Here is a 21,263-nt window from a genome sequence, read left to right as displayed (position 1 = left end):
TATCTATCTATCTACAGTATCTATCTATCTATCTATCTATCTATCTATCTATCTATCTATATATCTATCTATATATCTATCTATCTATCTATTTATTTATCTACAGTATCTATCTATCTATCTATCTATCTATCTATCTATCTATCTATGCATTCATGTTTCTCATACCTATGGATTTTAAGAAAAACAAACACATCGGGTCCATGTTTTCCATTAAAGATGTTTATTTGTCAGATGCTACAGAGATTAAAGTGATTTTGATCCACATGTTAACTGTAATTGAAGATGAGTGTGAAAGCACTCTGGTTAAGACAACATAATTTGAATTTGACAAAAAACAGTATATCAATATTTGTTTTCATCCACTTATTGATCTCTGGTCAGATTTCCGACTTTACTTTGTAGTAGTAGTAGGTGCAGCAGTAGTAGTTGGGTTGATGAGGAGAAGAAGGTCCCTGACCCACTGTGGGATAGTCACCGGAGTAGACTGGGTAGTCCCGGCAGACTGGGTAGTCACCGTAGGTGCCCTGGTGGTGGAGCGTCCCTTCAAGAAAATCAGAAACATTCATTGTCAAATATACAGCAGAGAAGTTTCTAAGGACTTTTACATCAAGGAGTTAAGGATTGTTGAACTGTAGAGGAAGCACTCACCTCATTGGAGTTGGAGTTGGAGTTAGATCCAGAGTCAGAGTCAGAGTCAGACCGAGCAAGTCGTTTGTGCTCGTCAACCTAAAAAACCACAGGTTTTATATTGCTTCATTATATAATTATATGGTAACACTTCTTATCACAGGTCTCAAATGTCATGGTAATTTTGTGATAATTAGCAAGTAACCTATTTGAAATTTCTTATGAATTACTGCCAAATTACCCCAATATTTACCTCAAAATGTATCGAAAATCACTTCATTATAAATATTATTTAATAATTGTATGCTAAAATAGCATATAATTGATAAAATAGGGCCCTTAGGCTTGAGAAGCGGCTGCTCTTCATCGGAGGTGGAAAACCAAAACTAATAGAAGACACTTCTGATCAGGCACAAATCTCACCTTCTCTTTAAAGAAATTTCAAAGAAGTTATTTGCTAATTATCATCTATATTTACCAGCAGACATGGAAACAAAGCATATCAATTAACTTTGTATTCTTTTCCTTGAAATGTATTAAATAAATTACCAGCTATTGGGAAATAGCTGGATATAATCTTAAATAATGTTTATAAAAAAGTAATTTTTGATACATTTTGTGGTAAATATTGGGGTAATTTGGCAGTAATTCCAAAGAATTATTTACCATTTACCAATTATACTAATGTGGTATCAGCATATAAGAACAGTGGTATTGATACTGAGTATGTGGATGTTACACTTACAGGCTGAGCCAGAGCGATGCACAGGAGGCATCCAAGCACAAACACTACCTTCATCATGGTCATAGTGATCTTTCCTGTTGAAAAGGGAACAATAAAGACTCGATCAGATGAACAGATTTTGCTAAATATCAGCTAAATCACCACCAACCTCACACAGAAAACACAGAAACAGAAGATTCATGTACCTTTAAGTCTTCAGCAACTTCAGTAGACTGTCTCGCAGATGGTCGTTGAGGTTGTTGTAGTGTCGCTCTGAATGTTGTTCTTATATACAGTTACGGAGCGGATGTCATCTCATTAGCACACAGCAATGTTGGGAAATAGCAAATATTATGAAATCCTCTACCGTGTAGGTGTAGCTAATGATCAGAGATGGAAATCACATGTGGATCATATATGTAGCATTCATTTAGATATTTTTTTTTGTTGTTAAACGACATTTCTCTATACTCGGTTAACTTTTTTCAAAACCGTTCACACAGTTCTCTTTATCAACACACAGCTCACAACAGTTAGTCTAACATCCAAAATGCACTTATGCAACCACAATGCTTGTTGATCTCAGGATCAAGTCTTTAACCCGAACACTGACAACATTTGTGTCCCAACAGCAACACTTGATCACTCATTACACAATGTCCTAAAACAACACTAACAGCATTACAATATGTATCACTATTGTCTTTGTAAAATAGTTTATTGCATGGGTTGTGCTATCTTTTACAGTATATGTTACAGATATATGCCTAAATACGCTTTATTTGCCATTTTTGCATAATGAGCACAGTTTTGTTTTTGCAATTGCCAAGACACAAAAACTGTACTTGTGGCACAATAATTGAAGCCATTAACACTGTATCTATATATCTACTGAGCAGGTATGCTGAACCAGAAGCACATTGTCTGCTTTAAACTAAGGTTGAAATTCTAAAACACACTTTTTGCTAATAACTACACATACATCTACATTATAAACATCATTCAAAACTATAAGCCTGTCTGTTGTTTGCTAAACACTGTCAGTGAAATATCTACACTGAATTGTCAATCACCTGCACCCAGAATGCACCTGTGGAAACACCTGTAACCAATTAAATCACTTAGAAATGAGCGCTTGAACACTATCAACAGGACAATAATGGAGGCCAATTTTGGAGGAATAGGAAGAGGTGTGAAATATACATTTACAGTACAATACAGTAATGTTCATGTCATCTTCAGTTAAAGTCATTGTGTCTGATACTGTTTTGAGTATTGAGAAAAAACAAATGTGTTTGTTTCCCGTTGTATTTGTGTCCATGGTCTATATTGACAGCATGCTACAAATGAAAATGAAAATGCTCTAGATAATAATGTTTTATAATTAGCACATCAGAGTGCAGTAGGCATGTGGAAAGAGCTATTTATTTGTTATTTGTGTGTAAAGTTGTGAAGCAGAAATACCAGTTTTAGAAGAGTTTATTAAGTTTTGAATGGAGTGTTTGCTTTTGCAAGAGAAGTAAGATATTTTGTATCTTGTGTATGTTTTTTCTTTTGTTTACGTGTGTAGAGTTTTGACAAAGAGAGCCCTAGTTTCAGAAAATGTGTTTGAGCAATTGCAAAGACGAATTCATGTGAAAAAAATAAAACTAAAGTAATTCCAGTACTGCAATACAAAACTGTACACATTCACACAGTACATACTTTTAGAGGATAGCTACAGATGTAGAAATACAACAGTGCGAGTCAACACTGTCTTCTGCATTTGGCCACAAGCTCTCGTCAACATCACACCTTAAGTCCTCTCTTACAACACACATGGGAAAGAATGTTTTGGCACACCTGATCCATCCACAGATGTCCAGACATCCAACAGGGACATCTGATCATGTGGCTGCTGGTTATAAACCTTCTATGAGGAAAATAATTCCTCTCCCGGTTTGAGAAATGGAGGTGAAAAGAAACGTTACACCATCGTTGAACGGGCTGTAAACCAGTCTGTGACTGGGAGAGAATGGTGAAACGCCACATTGTCTCATACAATTACAAAATACCGCCTTTCCTCACCTGACACAAGTCTTTCACAATGTGTTAGGTCCAAGTTAGGAATTTATGCATTTTGATTTTCCTTTTTTGTTTTTATTGTAGAAGAATGTAGCAAATTACTTAAATATAATGTTACCCTTATCAACCCTTTCTTTATGCCCAAAAAGGTCAATGAAAATAAAGTTGCCCAAAAAAAAATCCAATAATTTGGTTGATATTTAAATAATCAACACTTTTAAAAAAAAAACTTTTGTAGTATTTAATGTATTACCAATTGTTGGTGGTACATTAAATTTGGTGGACCCAATTGCAGGACACTGACACAGAGGTTGGTGATGTTTTAAGAAAGTTTATTGTGAGATCAGACTGGACGAGGGTGAGTCATCTGGGCAGGTTGAGGTTGCACAGCGGGTAGCAGACAGGAGGGCAAGCAGACAGGCATCCTGGAGCTCAGGAAACAAACACAAATGGTTACAAAACACAAGGAAAGCTTAAAGCTTGGCCTGAGCGGAGCGCAGCTACCACAGTAGTTGAGATAATAATGTGGGACCGGATGTGTGAGGAGCTGAGGTTGTTGAAATACTGCGAGGTTGATGAACTGATGAGAGGCAGGTGAGCAGACTGGGAGGGCTGATGAGCCCATTGATGGCAGGTGTGTGTGTGTCAACTGGGAGCCATGGAGCAGAGCCACGCCCACCGCAGGGCCACAGCCAAAGCCATGACACCTGTATTATTAACGACAATGTAAAAATGTTCAGTTTCCATCCACATGTGATGATGTTATTGTTAAAAGCGAGTTAGGTAGCACTTCATTTTACAGGTCCACAAATGTCATGGTAATTAGGTGATAATTAGCAAGTAACCTGTTTGAAATTTCTTTTGAATTACTGCCAAATTACCCCAATATTTACCTAAATATTTATTGAAAATGATCAAATAGCATATAATCATTATAATAGGGCCCTTAGGCTTGAGAAAAGTGTCTGTGCGCCGCTCTTCATTCGGAGGTGGAAAACCAAAACTAATAGAAGACACTTCTGATCAGGCACAAATCTCACCATTATGTGACTTATTGTCTACACAAATGTAACCTGGTAGCTGATGTAATGATTCAGGGAGTTTTTTAAGAAATTTCAAATAAGTGATTTGCTAATTATTATCTATTTATCAGCAGACATGGAAATAAAGCATATCAATTAACTTTGTATTCTCTTCCTGGAAATGTATTAAATAAATTACCAGCTATTTTTTACTGCTTATTGGGAAATAGCGGAATATAAATATATAAATAAAGAAATAAATAAATAAATAAATAAATAAATAAATAAAAAATGTTAATAACAGTGTTATAAATAGTTAATAATAATGTTTATAATATATATAAAATAATAATAATAAAAGTCCAGAGTCAAGTCCAAAGACAAGACAGCCAAACAAAGTAATTTATTAAATAATGTTTATAATAACATAATTTTCGATACATTTTGAGGTAAAAATTGGGGTAATTTGGCAGTAATTCCAAAGAAATTTCAAATAGGTTACTTGCTAATTATCACTTAATTACCATGAAATTTGCGGACCTGTAAAATGAAGTGTTAGTGCAAGTTTAAAAGCACACTCGGTTAAAATTAGAGAGCTCCTGACAATGACAGTGTTAATTTCCAAACAATCTAATAGTCTTATTTTATCTGCAACAGTGAACTTGTCATATATTGATATGTTGAAATGAACATTTCAATCTCAAACAGCTGGGACTAAAGTCTGTCTTACGCTCTAAATATATGAAAAAAATGAAAACGTTCAAGTGAAAAAGCAAACACAGAAGTCAATTCATACATTGCTTTATTCATTATTTATTCCATTTCAGTGGGACAATGTTTACAGTAAAGTTAAGTTTTCCCCAGTCAGTCAGGTGCTCGTCTCATTTTCCGATTGGAGGGATGACTGGAAGGATGACTGGAGGGATGACTGGTAGGATGACTGGAGGGATGACTGGAGGGATGACTGGCGGGATGACTGGAGGGATGACTGGAGGGATGACTGGAGGGATGACTGGAGGGATGACTGGCGGGATGACTGGAGGGATGGCTGGAGGGCTGACTGGAGGGATGACTGGCGGGATGACTGGAGGGATGACTGGAGGGATGACTGGAGGGATGACTGGAGGGATGACTGGTGGAGGGATAGGGAAGGCAAAAGGGAAAGGGATAGGAAAAGGCTGTGGGAATGGCACAGGAATGGGGATTTGAATTTGCTGGAACTGCATGTTGTTCTGGCTCATCTGGAAAACACAGTAAAAAGCTTTAAATTCTGTATAGTGTGTGTGATTATTTAGACAGTGGGTCCGGATACTGACCTCATCGCTGTCATCTGAGCGTTTTACCCGTATCTTCTCCTCAGAGACCTTAAGATACAAATGATCTCACATCAAAAACTGATGATAGAAGTGATATAATTAAGTGCGTTACAATACCATGACACCACCACAGCGATTAAAAGAGCACGTTGTGACTCAGATCTGAAGATTGTTGTAATTGTTGGTTTGCGATACTTACAGAGGCGGAGGAACACAACGCGGCGAAGCACAGAATCAAAACCAGACGTTTCATAGCTGAGACGGGCGTGATCCTTTACAAAAGACAAATAGGGGTCAGCTGCATATTTCACATTAAAAAAAAAAAAAAAAAAACAAGGAAATAATCTTACCTTGAGTCAAATAGGATTTTACTGTAAGAGTAGCCACCGAGAATGGTCCTCCTTCAGTCCAGGTCCACTTTTTAAAGACATTTTTTACTCCTCAGTCATCCAATCAGCTGTCAGACTGGGCTGTGATTTTGTAATTCTATTGATGGTGTGAAATGTGATGAAACCATGTATGTGGTGGCTCATTGTGACCACAGTCGCCACAAGAGTCCGACAGACACTCAGAGGTGTTGGGAAACAGTGAAGGTGTTGAAACTGGATGTGTTTCAAGCACTCTGTTTCATCTATCTATCTATCTATCTATCAATCTATCTATCTATCTATCTATCTATCTATCTAACTATCTATCTATCTATCTATTAGTGGTTGTAGTAGTTGTAGCTGGCTCATTCTATAAGCTAGAGTGAAGATAACATCATATGAAACTAGAAAATCTATTTTAGCTTGTCAGGAAGAAGGCTAAATAACGCACCCATATTTACTCAACATTTTGGCGAGGAAAAACTAGCATGGCCATTTTCAAAGGGGTCCTTTGACCTCTGACCTCAAGATATGTGAATGAAAACTCTGAGATGAACAGACTAGAGTGAGATTAAAAATACAGAAATAATCATGTTCTAATAATAGTTAGATTTTATGAGTTAAATGTGTCTATTGTGGTCTTTTTTACAGGTTTTGGGCTGCAAAATGAAGCTTCTTCTGCTCACAACATTTGTAGCAACCGTCTGCTATGTGAGTAATCTATCTATCTATCTATCTATCTAAATATACGGATTTAAAGAACATATGTGGTCCAAGTTTTCCATTAATGAAGTTTATTTAGCACATACTACAGAGAATAAACACACAGTTTAACTGATCTATAATGATGCAGATGTGAAAACACTCTGGTTAAGACAACATCATAAGACACAAGACAGAGCTGAGCCATTCAATACTGGTGTTCATTCACTTATTGGTTAAATTTCCGGTTTTATTTGGCAACCGTAGTAGTAGGAGCAGGGGTCGGGGTAGTGGCAGCTGCAGTAGTAGTAGTAGGAGGAGCTGTAGTAGTAGGAGCTGCAGTAGTAGTAGTAGGAGCTGCAGTAGTAGTAGTAGCAGTAGTAGTAGGCGCTGGAGTAGTTTGTTGTTGTAGCCGGATGACGTTAAACAAGAAGTTGAGCCACTGTTCAGGAGTAGGCTGGCCGTTGGAAGTGCTGGAAGTGCCGGAAGTGCCAGAAGTGCTGGGACGCTTCAAGAAAATCAGAAAGATTCATTGTCAAATATACAACAGAGTAGTTTCTAAGGATTTTACTGTAATTGACATTCAGGTGTGTTGAATGTTGAATTGTAGAGAAAGCACTCACCTCTTCGGAGCTCGAGCCAGAGTCAGAGGATGACCGAGCAAGTCGTTTGTGCTCCATGTCCATCTGAAAATACACAATCCAACGAGTTTGATATTGCTTCATTATACAGTTATTATAATATGGTATCAGCATATAAGTACAGTGGTATTGATTCTGAGTATGTGGATGTTACACTTACAGGCAGAGCCAGAGCGATGCTCAGGAGGCATCCAAGCACAAACACTATCTTCAGCATGGTTACAGTGATCTTTACTGTTGAAAAGGGAACAATAAAGACTCGATCAGATTAACAGATTTTACAAAATATCAGCTAAATCACCGCCAACCTCACACAGAAAACACAGAAACAGAAGATTCATGTACCTTTAAGTCTTCAGCAACTTCAGCAGACTGTCTCGCAGATGGTCGAGGAGGTTGTTGTAGTGTCGCTCTGAATGTTTTTCTTATATACAGTTACCTGAGCGGATTTCATGTCATTAGCACATAGCAATGTTGGGAAATAGCAAATATTAGGAAATCTCCCACTTCCAAATTTCAAGGTGTGGCTGATCTTATTGTCTACACAAATGTGACCTGGTAGCTGATGTAATGATTCAGGGAGTTTTTTAAGAAATTTCAAATAAGTGATTTGCTAATTATTATCTATTTATCAGCAGACATGGAAATAAAGCATATCAATTAACTTTGTATTCTCTTCCTGGAAATGTATTAAATAAATTACCAGCTATTTTTCACTGCTTATTGGGAAATAGCGGAATATAAATAAATAAATAAATAAATAAATGTTAATAACAGTGTTAAAAATAGTAAATAATAATGTTTATAATATATATAAAATAATAATAATAAAAGTCCAGAGTCAAGTCCAAAGTCAAGACAACCAAACAAAGTAATTTATTAAATAATGTTTATAATAAAATAATTTTCGATAAATTTTGAGGTAAAAATTGGGTTGATTTGGCAGTAATTCAAAAGAAATTTCAAATAGGTTACTTGCTAATTATCACCTAATTACAATGAAATTTGCGGACCTGTAAAATTAAGTGTTAGCGCAAGTTGCATCAATGAATATATATTGAGTTACAGACTTTTATATGGACTAATATCTGTAAAAAATCAGCTTTGCCTCCTACACATGATTATTTTTGTTTAATGTCAAGTAAGTGGTAACCTGACATGTGTGCTGTAAAAATATAATGGTCTTTATTAATGATACTGATATGTTCCTTACTGTAACAAGAGAGAGGGGAGGCTTATATTATAGGTTTTGCAAAGATGCATTCATATGTTTCCGGGGAATTAGTTTTTTACTTTCACAGACAGCAGTTTTCAACACTACACAACCTCTAATAAGACACCCACAGAAGCGTACAGTTATAGTTAGTAGATGGTTATTTTTTAACAGTGTGTGTCCAGTGAAAGCGCCATACAAATGAGGTGATGAAGTGTAAGTGTTTGTGTGTTCAGCTGAACACAAACGTTGTAAAAACTGTAGGTTTTCCCACCTCTAAGCTGTCACTGATAACTAGTTCTACTTGAGAGGAGACCTCGTTCACCCAGCAGAGCTGTTTAAAAGCACACTCGGTTAAAATTAGAGAGCTCCTGAAAATGACAGTGTTAATTTCCAAACAATCTAATAGTCTTATTTTATCTGCAACAGTGAACTTGTCATATATTGATATGTTGACATGAACATTTCAATCTCAAACAGCTGGGACTAAAGTCTGTCTTACGCTCTAAAAAATGAAAACGTTCAAGTGAAAAAACAAACACAGAAGTCAATTCATACATTGCTTAATCATTATTTATTCCATTTCAGTGGGACAATGTTTACAGTAAAGTTAAGTTTTCCCCAGTCTGTCAGGTGCTCGTCTCATTTTCCGATTGGAGGGAAGACTGGAGGGATGAGTGGAGGGAAGACTGGAGGGATGACCGGAGGGAAGACTGGAGGGATGACTGGTGGAGGGATAGGGAAGGCAAAAGGGAAAGGGATAGGAAAAGGCCGTGGGAATGGCACAGGAATGGGGATTTGAATTTGCTGGAACTGCATGTTGTTCTGGCTCATCTGGAAAACACAGTAAAAAGCTTTAAATTCTGTATAGTGTGTGTGATTATTTAGACAGTGGGTCCGGATACTGACCTCATCGCTGTCATCTGAGCGTTTTACCCGTATCTTCTCCTCAGAGACCTTAAGATACAAATGATCTCACATCAAAAACTGATGATAGAAGTGATATAATTAAGTGCGTTACAATACCATGACACCACCACAGCGATTAAAAGAGCACGTTGTGACTCAGATCTGAAGATTGTTGTAATTGTTGGTTTGCGATACTTACAGAGGCGGAGGAACACAACGCGGCGAAGCACAGAATCAAAACCAGACGTTTCATAGCTGAGACGGGCGTGATCCTTTAAAAAAGACAAATAGGGGTCAGCTGCATATTTCACATTAAAAAACAAAAAAAAAAAAAAAGGAAATAATCTTACCTTGAGTCAAATAGGATTTTACTGTAAGAGTAGCCACCGAGAATGGTCCTCCTTCAGTCCAGGGCCACTTTTTAAAGACATTTTTTACTCCTCAGTCATCCAATCAGCTGTCAGACTGGGCTGTGATTTTGTAATTCTATTGATGGTGTGAAATGTGATGAAACCATGTATGTGGTGGCTCATTGTGACCACAGTCGCCACAAGAGTCCGACAGACACTCAGAGGTGTTGGGAAACAGTGAAGGTGTTGAAACGGGATGTGTTTCAAGCACTCTGTTTCATCTATCTATCTATCTATCTATCAATCTATCTATCTATCTATCTATCTATCTATCTAACTATCTATCTATCTATCTATTAGTGGTTGTAGTAGTTGTAGCTGGCTCATTCTATAAGCTAGAGTGAAGATAACATCATATGAAACTAGAAAATCTATTTTAGCTTGTCAGGAAGAAGGCTAAATAACGCACCCATATTTACTCAACATTTTGGCGAGGAAAAACTAGCATGGCCATTTTCAAAGGGGTCCTTTGACCTCTGACCTCAAGATATGTCAATGAAAACTCTGAGATGAACAGACTAGAGTGAGATTAAAAATACAGAAATAATCATGTTCTAATAATAGTTAGATTTTATGAGTTAAATGTGTCTATTGTGGTCTTTTTTACAGGTTTTGGGCTGCAAAATGAAGCTTCTTCTGCTCACAACATTTGTAGCAACCGTCTGCTATGTGAGTAATCTATCTATCTATCTATCTATCTAAATATACGGATTTAAAGAACATATGTGGTCCAAGTTTTCCATTAATGAAGTTTATTTAGCACATAGTACAGAGAATAAACACACAGTTTAACTGATCTATAATGATGCAGATGTGAAAACACTCTGGTTAAGACAACATCATAAGACACAAGACAGAGCTGAGCCATTCAATACTGGTGTTCTTTCCCTTATTGCTTAAATTTCCGGTTTTATTTGGCAACCGTAGTAGTAGGAGCAGGGGTCGGGGTAGTGGCAGCTGCAGTAGTAGTAGTAGGAGGAGCTGTAGTAGTAGGAGCTGCAGTAGTAGTAGTAGGAGCTGCAGTAGTAGTAGTAGCAGTAGTAGTAGGCGCTGGAGTAGTTTGTTGTTGTAGCCGGATGACGTTAAACAAGAAGTTGAGCCACTGTTCAGGAGTAGGCTGGCCGTTGGAAGTGCTGGAAGTGCCGGAAGTGCCAGAAGTGCTGGGACGCTTCAAGAAAATCAGAAAGATTCATTGTCAAATATACAACAGAGTAGTTTCTAAGGATTTTACTGTAATTGACATTCGGGTGTGTTGAATGTTGAATTGTAGAGAAAGCACTCACCTCTTCGGAGCTCGAGCCAGAGTCAGAGGATGACCGAGCAAGTCGTTTGTGCTCCATGTCCATCTGAAAATACACAATCCAACGAGTTTGATATTGCTTCATTATACAGTTATTATAATATGGTATCAGCATATAAGTACAGTGGTATTGATTCTGAGTATGTGGATGTTACACTTACAGGCAGAGCCAGAGCGATGCTCAGGAGGCATCCAAGCACAAACACTATCTTCAGCATGGTTACAGTGATCTTTACTGTTGAAAAGGGAACAATAAAGACTCGATCAGATTAACAGATTTTACAAAATATCAGCTAAATCACCGCCAACCTCACACAGAAAACACAGAAACAGAAGATTCATGTACCTTTAAGTCTTCAGCAACTTCAGCAGACTGTCTCGCAGATGGTCGAGGAGGTTGTTGTAGTGTCGCTCTGAATGTTTTTCTTATATACAGTTACCTGAGCGGATTTCATGTCATTAGCACATAGCAATGTTGGGAAATAGCAAATATTAGGAAATCTCCCACTTCCAAATTTCAAGGTGTGGCTGATCTTATTGTCTACACAAATGTGACCTGGTAGCTGATGTAATGATTCAGGGAGTTTTTTAAGAAATTTCAAATAAGTGATTTGCTAATTATTATCTATTTATCAGCAGACATGGAAATAAAGCATATCAATTAACTTTGTATTCTCTTCCTGGAAATGTATTAAATAAATTACCAGCTATTTTTCACTGCTTATTGGGAAATAGCGGAATATAAATAAATAAATAAATAAATAAATGTTAATAACAGTGTTAAAAATAGTAAATAATAATGTTTATAATATATATAAAATAATAATAATAAAAGTCCAGAGTCAAGTCCAAAGTCAAGACAACCAAACAAAGTAATTTATTAAATAATGTTTATAATAAAATAATTTTCGATAAATTTTGAGGTAAAAATTGGGTTGATTTGGCAGTAATTCAAAAGAAATTTCAAATAGGTTACTTGCTAATTATCACCTAATTACAATGAAATTTGCGGACCTGTAAAATTAAGTGTTAGCGCAAGTTGCATCAATGAATATATATTGAGTTACAGACTTTTATATGGACTAATATCTGTAAAAAATCAGCTTTGCCTCCTACACATGATTTTACTTTGTTTAATGTCGAGTAAGTGGTAACCTGACATGTGTGCTGTAAAAATATAATGGTCTTTATTAATGATACTGATATGTTCCTTACTGTAACAAGAGAGAGGGGAGGCTTATATTATAGGTTTTGCAAAGATGCATTCATATGTTTCCGGGGAATTAGTTTTTTACTTTCACAGACAGCAGTTTTCAACACTACACAACCTCTAATAAGACACCCACAGAAGCGTACAGTTATAGTTAGTAGATGGTTATTTTTTAACAGTGTGTGTCCAGTGAAAGCGCCATACAAATGAGGTGATGAAGTGTAAGTGTTTGTGTGTTCAGCTGAACACAAACGTTGTAAAAACTGTAGGTTTTCCCACCTCTAAGCTGTCACTGATAACTAGTTCTACTTGAGAGGAGACCTCGTTCACCCAGCAGAGCTGTTTAAAAGCACACTCGGTTAAAATTAGAGAGCTCCTGAAAATGACAGTGTTAATTTCCAAACAATCTAATAGTCTTATTTTATCTGCAACAGTGAACTTGTCATATATTGATATGTTGACATGAACATTTCAATCTCAAACAGCTGGGACTAAAGTCTGTCTTACGCTCTAAAAAATGAAAACGTTCAAGTGAAAAAACAAACACAGAAGTCAATTCATACATTGCTTAATCATTATTTATTCCATTTCAGTGGGACAATGTTTACAGTAAAGTTAAGTTTTCCCCAGTCTGTCAGGTGCTCGTCTCATTTTCCGATTGGAGGGAAGACTGGAGGGATGAGTGGAGGGAAGACTGGAGGGATGACCGGAGGGAAGACTGGAGGGATGACTGGTGGAGGGATAGGGAAGGCAAAAGGGAAAGGGATAGGAAAAGGCCGTGGGAATGGCACAGGAATGGGGATTTGAATTTGCTGGAACTGCATGTTGTTCTGGCTCATCTGGAAAACACAGTAAAAAGCTTTAAATTCTGTATAGTGTGTGTGATTATTTAGACAGTGGGTCCGGATACTGACCTCATCGCTGTCATCTGAGCGTTTTACCCGTATCTTCTCCTCAGAGACCTTAAGATACAAATGATCTCACATCAAAAACTGATGATAGAAGTGATATAATTAAGTGCGTTACAATACCATGACACCACCACAGCGATTAAAAGAGCACGTTGTGACTCAGATCTGAAGATTGTTGTAATTGTTGGTTTGCGATACTTACAGAGGCGGAGGAACACAACGCGGCGAAGCACAGAATCAAAACCAGACGTTTCATAGCTGAGACGGGCGTGATCCTTTAAAAAAGACAAATAGGGGTCAGCTGCATATTTCACATTAAAAAACAAAAAAAAAAAAAAAGGAAATAATCTTACCTTGAGTCAAATAGGATTTTACTGTAAGAGTAGCCACCGAGAATGGTCCTCCTTCAGTCCAGGGCCACTTTTTAAAGACATTTTTTACTCCTCAGTCATCCAATCAGCTGTCAGACTGGGCTGTGATTTTGTAATTCTATTGATGGTGTGAAATGTGATGAAACCATGTATGTGGTGGCTCATTGTGACCACAGTCGCCACAAGAGTCCGACAGACACTCAGAGGTGTTGGGAAACAGTGAAGGTGTTGAAACGGGATGTGTTTCAAGCACTCTGTTTCATCTATCTATCTATCTATCTATCAATCTATCTATCTATCTATCTATCTATCTATCTAACTATCTATCTATCTATCTATTAGTGGTTGTAGTAGTTGTAGCTGGCTCATTCTATAAGCTAGAGTGAAGATAACATCATATGAAACTAGAAAATCTATTTTAGCTTGTCAGGAAGAAGGCTAAATAACGCACCCATATTTACTCAACATTTTGGCGAGGAAAAACTAGCATGGCCATTTTCAAAGGGGTCCTTTGACCTCTGACCTCAAGATATGTCAATGAAAACTCTGAGATGAACAGACTAGAGTGAGATTAAAAATACAGAAATAATCATGTTCTAATAATAGTTAGATTTTATGAGTTAAATGTGTCTATTGTGGTCTTTTTTACAGGTTTTGGGCTGCAAAATGAAGCTTCTTCTGCTCACAACATTTGTAGCAACCGTCTGCTATGTGAGTAATCTATCTATCTATCTATCTATCTAAATATACGGATTTAAAGAACATATGTGGTCCAAGTTTTCCATTAATGAAGTTTATTTAGCACATACTACAGAGAATAAACACACAGTTTAACTGATCTATAATGATGCAGATGTGAAAACACTCTGGTTAAGACAACATCATAAGACACAAGACAGAGCTGAGCCATTCAATACTGGTGTTCTTTCACTTATTGGTTAAATTTCCGGTTTTATTTGGCAACCGTAGTAGTAGGAGCAGGGGTCGGGGTAGTGGCAGCTGCAGTAGTAGTAGTAGGAGGAGCTGTAGTAGTAGGAGCTGCAGTAGTAGTAGTAGGAGCTGCAGTAGTAGTAGTAGCAGTAGTAGTAGGCGCTGCAGTAGTAGTAGTAGCAGTAGTAGTAGGCGCTGGAGTAGTTTGTTGTTGTAGCCGGATGACGTTAAACAAGAAGTTGAGCCACTGTTCAGGAGTAGGCTGGCCGTTGGAAGTGCTGGAAGTGCCGGAAGTGCCAGAAGTGCTGGGACGCTTCAAGAAAATCAGAAAGATTCATTGTCAAATATACAACAGAGTAGTTTCTAAGGATTTTACTGTAATTGACATTCAGGTGTGTTGAATGTTGAATTGTAGAGAAAGCGCTCACCTCTTCGGAGCTCGAGCCAGAGTCAGAGGATGACCGAGCAAGTCGTTTGTGCTCCATGTCCATCTGAAAATACACAATCCAACGAGTTTGATATTGCTTCATTATACAGTTATTATAATATGGTATCAGCATATAAGTACAGTGGTATTGATTCTGAGTATGTGGATGTTACACTTACAGGCAGAGCCAGAGCGATGCTCAAGAGGCATCCAAGCACAAACACTATCTTCAGCATGGTTACAGTGATCTTTACTATTGAAAAGGGAACAATAAAGACTCAATCAGATTAACAGATTTTACAAAATATCAGCTAAATCACCGCCAACCTCACACAGAAAACACAGAAACAGAAGATTCATGTACCTTTAAGTCTTCAGCAACTTCAGTAGACTGTCTTGCAGATGGTCGAGGAGGTTGTTGTAGTGTCGCTCTGAATGTCTATCTTATATACAGTTACCTGAGCGGATTTCATGCCATTAGCACACAGCAATGTTGGGAAATAGCAAATATTAGGAAATCTCCCACTTCCACATTTCAAGGTGTGGCTGATCAGAGATGGGAACCACACCTGGATCGTATGATTAGATGTCTGGTCTTATTACAAATCAAGTGACTTAGTGGTTTAGGCAGGTAACAGGCAACACCCAGTGAAGCATTTCCTCTTGCCTCCTTTTGTTTTAGGAAATTAACTGCTGTTATTCCCTCTACTACCCAAAATCACATGTACTGTCCCAGTTTCTTAAAGTTTGTCTCATTCACTTTGGCTCAATTCTTGATTGAGAATATTTTTTTTTCAAAACAATGAGCTCAAATCTCTGAACAATTAGTTTGTTTTTTCACAACAGATTAGAATTTCTCATTCATTCAAGAAAATTGCGCTCGTTTTGGCACATGAGCATAAAAGGGTCAGTAAAATTGTCCAATTTTGAACGATAACCAATGGCACACGTCTTGCTGATCAAAACTGATGAGTAGATTCTCAGTGTGATTGTCATCCTCTTCACAACTTCTAAACATTATTTTATCGTTTGAGCCATCACATGCAAAATGATCCATTCAATTATCAAAATCTGTCAGACATACATGTATATTATGCCATAAATATCTATGACATGGTGTTACATACTGTGAGGAGGCACAATTGTTTTTTTACTGCACTACCGCAGGTTCATTCATCGTTGCAGGGTTTGTTTGTTGCATAATTTTGTGGCAAATTTTCTGTTCACTGTATATGACTTCACATGAAAGCTCAAAGCTGAATTTTCTATTTATAATGTACACAAATACAGTACATATCCATTGTCCGTGTATACATTATTGTACAGTTTTGACTTTTCCCAGTAAACTTTGACCTATACTGTTGAAATGGGAATCTAAACAGCTCAACCTTCAGGTAGACAAAACTGACAATCTGGTATAGTACATTAAGCAGTCAGTGTCAACGAAACAGAGACTTATTAGTACATACTTATACTTATACTTATACTTATACTTATACTTATACTTAGTATATTAGAATCATTTCCCGGGTTGACTGGTGAAAAAACACCCAAACATTTTTACCAGTAAGGCTCCCACGATGACAAAACAGCTTTTAATTTTGGGGCCAGTTTACGGACACAATAACTGTGTTTTGAAGTATAAATGAAGTGTTTTGGGTGAGTTACTACCATTATGAAGACATGCAATAGAGTTGTGATGTTCCATGAAACAGTTGTGACAATTGCACTTACAGTTAAGAAAATGTTAAGACATTATCATCATTGTTGTCATCATGTACTGTTGCAAAGAACTGGTGTCAATTAAGAAGACATTAGCAAACAGTGTGTGAAGTAATTGCTGTTTTGCACAAGCGTGACTAAGATGTGTTGTTTTGAGAAATGCGTGGTGTGTCTCAATGTCTGATGTCTGATATAAGTATCGATGCACGAGGGGCCACACACGTACTTGCACAGCACAGGTGAGTGTTACAGAATAGATGCTAAACAGTAAGCGACTTGCAATGTGAATTGTCTGGTCTGTTTTAAGAGCATAATAGAGCGTAATTTTTTCTTGCAGGTTCTTCAGAAGCAATGCAGCTCTTGTGTGTTGCAACTTTACTTTTGTCAGCAGTAGCTGCTCAGCCAGATTTCTGGCCGGATGAAAAGTCTCCGCCTGCAGGTGGACCCCAGGTAGGATGCAGACTGTAAGGTAGCACAGAATAATCCAGAGGTGTTTCTACTCTCTGCATGTGAAGTATTTCTCATTGAATTATTCGTTTAGACAGAAGATGGAGACGGAGAGTTCGATGGAGTCTGGCCACAATGGGAGTCTGGCCATCCAGTATGGGTATGTGGTGTTTCAAGTCATGTGAGTTGATTGTGATGACATGGTGGTTGCAGATAATCAGTGATTCTGTTCTTGTTTGGGGTAGCCGGATGAGATGCCCTCTTGGTTGCCAGACACAAGACCAGAAAATGGAAATCCACCCATGAAAGGGACTGACGGGGATGATCACCAGCCGGGGAGACCTTCTCAAGTTCCTGCTCGGGGCAAAAGACAGGTTTTTACATTAAGTTCTTTTTTTGTTATTCATTTTGGTCGTCCCATTAAAGGACTATTTGAACATTTTGGGAAATACATATATACTTATAATATATTCTCCACAAACAATAATGTGAACCTGTTTTGGTTTTATGGGAAATTATGTCCTTAAATATTTTTTGAGGGAAACACAGTGGGCAACTCCGGGGTCTGAAAAGTGAAGTCAATGCTGAAGTGCCTTAAACTTGCATTCTTTCTAATAGCCAACAGGGGGCAACTCCTCTGGTTGCAAAACGAAGTCTGAATGTATAGAAGTCTATGAGAAAATAACCCTACTTCTCACTTGATTTATTACCTCAGCAAATATTGTAAACATGAGTTTATGGTCTCAATCACTAGTTTCAAGTCTTCTTCAATACAGCATGATGTTCATTTAATAAATTATGGTCCCATTTAGAGTCAAATAGACCATAAAGCAGGGTACGCTTTAGGGCGTGGCTACCTTGTGATTGACAGGTTGCAACCACGACGTTGTCCTGTCTGGGAGTTGTCCGTGTTTTTGTCTTACAACTTTAACCCTTTCACAGTGTGTTTGCAGTTCATGAAAGTTCATTATAACCTTTTTGGTTCACTAAAAATGTCTCATTCAGCGTTCAGTTGAACTTAGCTCCACCCTCTCGTGTCACTTCTGGTTGCAAAAAAAATGCCAAAATGCCAAACTCGAGGCTTCAAAACGGCAGTCCGCAAACCAATTAGTGACGTCAAGGTGACTACGTCCACTGCTTATATACAGTCTATGAGCAAACAACAAGCAGGCATAGTGACTTCTCACACTGTCAGGTTGCCTGGCAACCAGCATACTGGGTAGACGGACAACCTGTTGTTCATCAATCGATAGTTGCAGCATACAACTCCCTCTAAAACCACAAATAATAGACAAATAATACGAAATGGAGGAGTTCTGGTAATATCTATATTTTGTCTGATGTTGTGAATTTATAAGAGGTTACTTTACATTTGACAAAGTTACACTAAGATATATTCACCATACTTCATCTTGGAAAGAAAACCAAAGAGAGTACCTCTCTTTAGTACAATAGTGGTTATGGAGACCTGCTGTAACAGACCATACTGTACCGACACCTGACAGTGCATTAGGTTATTTACTGTACACAACATTTTATCTGTGCCTCACACAGGCTCCTGGTTTCATGTCTGATGGGCCTGGAGTACCTCCTCCTGGACCCGGCAGGCAATTTGAGAGACGCAGAGGATCTTCAGGTGGCAAAAGGCCCAACAGGAGGGACCCCAGTACAATGGTGAGCATTAAAAAACAGTTAAGTTTAGAGAAAAACATCATGTTTTGGGTTAAAATAACTACGAACACAAAGTATACATTGTTGGTTTCACACGGGATGCTAACTCATAATTACTGCAGCCACTAAAGGTCGCTGTCATGTTCGTTTATACCTTCTTTCAGTGATCGACCATGTGAATAGATGATAAAACACACTAGTGGGTGCAGTAGGCCCCTATTTACCCACATCTATGGGGTCAAAAGCGACTGATAACGCCTATTTAATAGACTGAAAACAGTCTGGGTAATCGGCTGGGTAAAGGGACCGATAGCACAGACAAACAACCCTTCAGCACCCCCGTTTCCTACATCCAACATACTAGACCCTGACAACATTTACATTTCAAAAAGCAGCTTGTGACCTACCTCTTTATTTTTGTTTAGTTTTATTTCTTTTCATTTTTATTTATTTATTAATTATTTATTTTTTACTTTTATATTGTGTATAATGTCAGCTGCTTTTGTCTTTTATTAATGTCTGCTTCCAAAAGGTGCTTTAAAAACTTTACTTACGTACTTAAACATCCCAGCTAAACCCTGTTATTTATACTACATGATGACAAAATATGATATAATTTCTCTTTTGTTTTAGGTGTTTTCCCCGATGTTCAAGGTAGGCTACTGTCATCTCTCACTGTGATATTAACACACTCAAATTTACCACAACAGTTGGGAAAAACTCTGATTTTCATGTGTTTATAATTCCTTTTCAGGTTGACAACGTGGCATTTCAGGTAAGATTAATATACAGTTTACTTTATGTTTGACACGGCAGACTTAACTGAATATTTTAAATGTTCAACTAACCGTGTGACGTTTCATCCACAGAACGTCACTGATTTAACCCTGAAGGAGGTAAACAACATGATTTAGTGGCTTGATTTAACTTTTATTGATTCATTTTATATTATAAATTACACCATCTGATGAAATGTTATGAGTCCACTGACCCTCGGTGTTAAAATGTTACAGGGGGAAACCTTATTTCTGATGCCGAGGGTAAGTGACTGAATTTTTCAATATGAAGCTTTTATCAGAAGAAAGATCATAAAGATTATTTTCATTATCAATCAATACTAATGACAATCTATCCACAGCATGGTGGAAGAGGACATCACCATCAGAAGGTATACAAATATACAGTATTTACAGTAACTCTTTGTAGCAATGATTATAGCATCAAAGCTCAGACACTCAGTCTGATTTTTACTGTTTTACAGGGAGGAAGACACGGGCCTCCGAAGACTGGGGTATACTGGCTGTTTGTCAAACTTTAATTTCAGTCAAATATATATATATATATATATATATATATATAAACAATTGTATTTTCTACTCTGGTTGGTTTGTTTAGGCTTCAGAATTTCCCTTGATTTTATCTTTAAAACAACGGCATTGTTATTTTTGTTTCTCTTCTTCTCAATTTCAGCAATATGTGAAGCTCATCTACAAGGCCGCAGAGCCGGTAATCTCCTTGACTGTACATTATATGTTTTATTTTTATAGATATGTCTTCAATAATAATCATAATTTCTCTTTTTCCATTTGAAGAACAAAGTCTCCATTGAAGTCGGGGTTTCGAAACCTGTAAGTATACAGATAATTTATTTAGCCTATATCCTCACTCTCATGCCACTGTTACCCGAGGCTTTTTGTTGTTGGTATGCTATGATCACCAATAGATGTGCCAGTCATACTACTACTATTAATAGTATCACTACTCACATTACCTTTTATATTTAACTGAGAATATTATGCACATTATTTGGGATCAGCATAATAACAAGAAGTAAACGTTAATCAAATTTACTGACATTTCTGTATGTAGAGATCAGCTTTGTTTAGTTAATTTCAACAATTTTTTTATTTTCAAGATGAACCCTGGTGAGTTTTTTGGAGTGGAAGACCATCCAGAAGAAGATTACTGACATCTTTAAAAGGTGAGGCTGTTAATGGACTGAAAGTGATTTAAGTTTAATTCCCTGATGATCAGTTTGCTACAGTAACTGCTGCTGACAAATCTTCTTATCTCACACTTTTCTCAGGAAGAGACCAACAACTTCAAGTTTGATCAACCGACTTTAATAAAGAAGATTATGGTTTTCTTTCCTGTGGTATATTCTGAGAAATCACTCCTGTAATTCGGCATTTTCCTGTAAAAGCATCATAATAAAATCCTTAAACAAATTATTTTGGCAAAAAGGTCTTTATTTGACATGGTGTGAGAGCGAGGA

General features: G+C 37.3%; 1 protein-coding gene and 1 long non-coding RNA gene across 3 annotated transcripts; one reads left to right on the top strand and one right to left on the bottom strand.

Moving 5' to 3' along the window:
* Window positions 1-5,519: 5,519 nt before the first annotated feature.
* LOC141765332 (uncharacterized) lies at window positions 5,520-6,214 on the bottom strand. The gene is made up of 4 exons (XR_012593446.1): window positions 6,107-6,214; window positions 5,956-6,028; window positions 5,757-5,804; window positions 5,520-5,681 (listed from the first exon to the last, which is right to left on the bottom strand). It is a non-coding gene; the product is annotated as an uncharacterized LOC141765332 (long non-coding RNA).
* A 10,986-nt stretch (window positions 6,215-17,200) lies between these two features.
* On the top strand, window positions 17,201-21,218 carry LOC141765331 (uncharacterized). Of its 2 annotated transcripts, XM_074631404.1 has the most exons (14): window positions 17,201-17,320; window positions 17,412-17,477; window positions 17,563-17,691; window positions 18,872-18,991; window positions 19,622-19,642; window positions 19,743-19,763; window positions 19,858-19,884; window positions 20,002-20,028; window positions 20,127-20,156; window positions 20,250-20,279; window positions 20,459-20,494; window positions 20,581-20,616; window positions 20,904-20,969; window positions 21,075-21,218. In XM_074631404.1, exons 1-13 carry the CDS (start codon window positions 17,222-17,224, stop codon window positions 20,955-20,957), a joined length of 696 nt encoding a protein of 231 aa, XP_074487505.1. In that variant the 5' UTR covers window positions 17,201-17,221; the 3' UTR covers window positions 20,958-20,969; window positions 21,075-21,218. The 2 variants fall into 2 exon arrangements, with proteins under 2 accessions (XP_074487505.1, XP_074487504.1); XM_074631403.1 differs by lacking the exon at window positions 21,075-21,218 and having other exon boundaries at window positions 20,904-20,970.
* The last annotated feature ends 45 nt before the right edge of the window (window positions 21,219-21,263 follow it).

Source organism: Sebastes fasciatus, chromosome 3 (genome assembly GCF_043250625.1).
Source record: "Sebastes fasciatus isolate fSebFas1 chromosome 3, fSebFas1.pri, whole genome shotgun sequence".
Taxonomy (NCBI): Eukaryota; Metazoa; Chordata; class Actinopteri; order Perciformes; family Sebastidae; genus Sebastes; species Sebastes fasciatus.
This window is presented reverse-complemented; position numbering and strand designations above follow the sequence as displayed.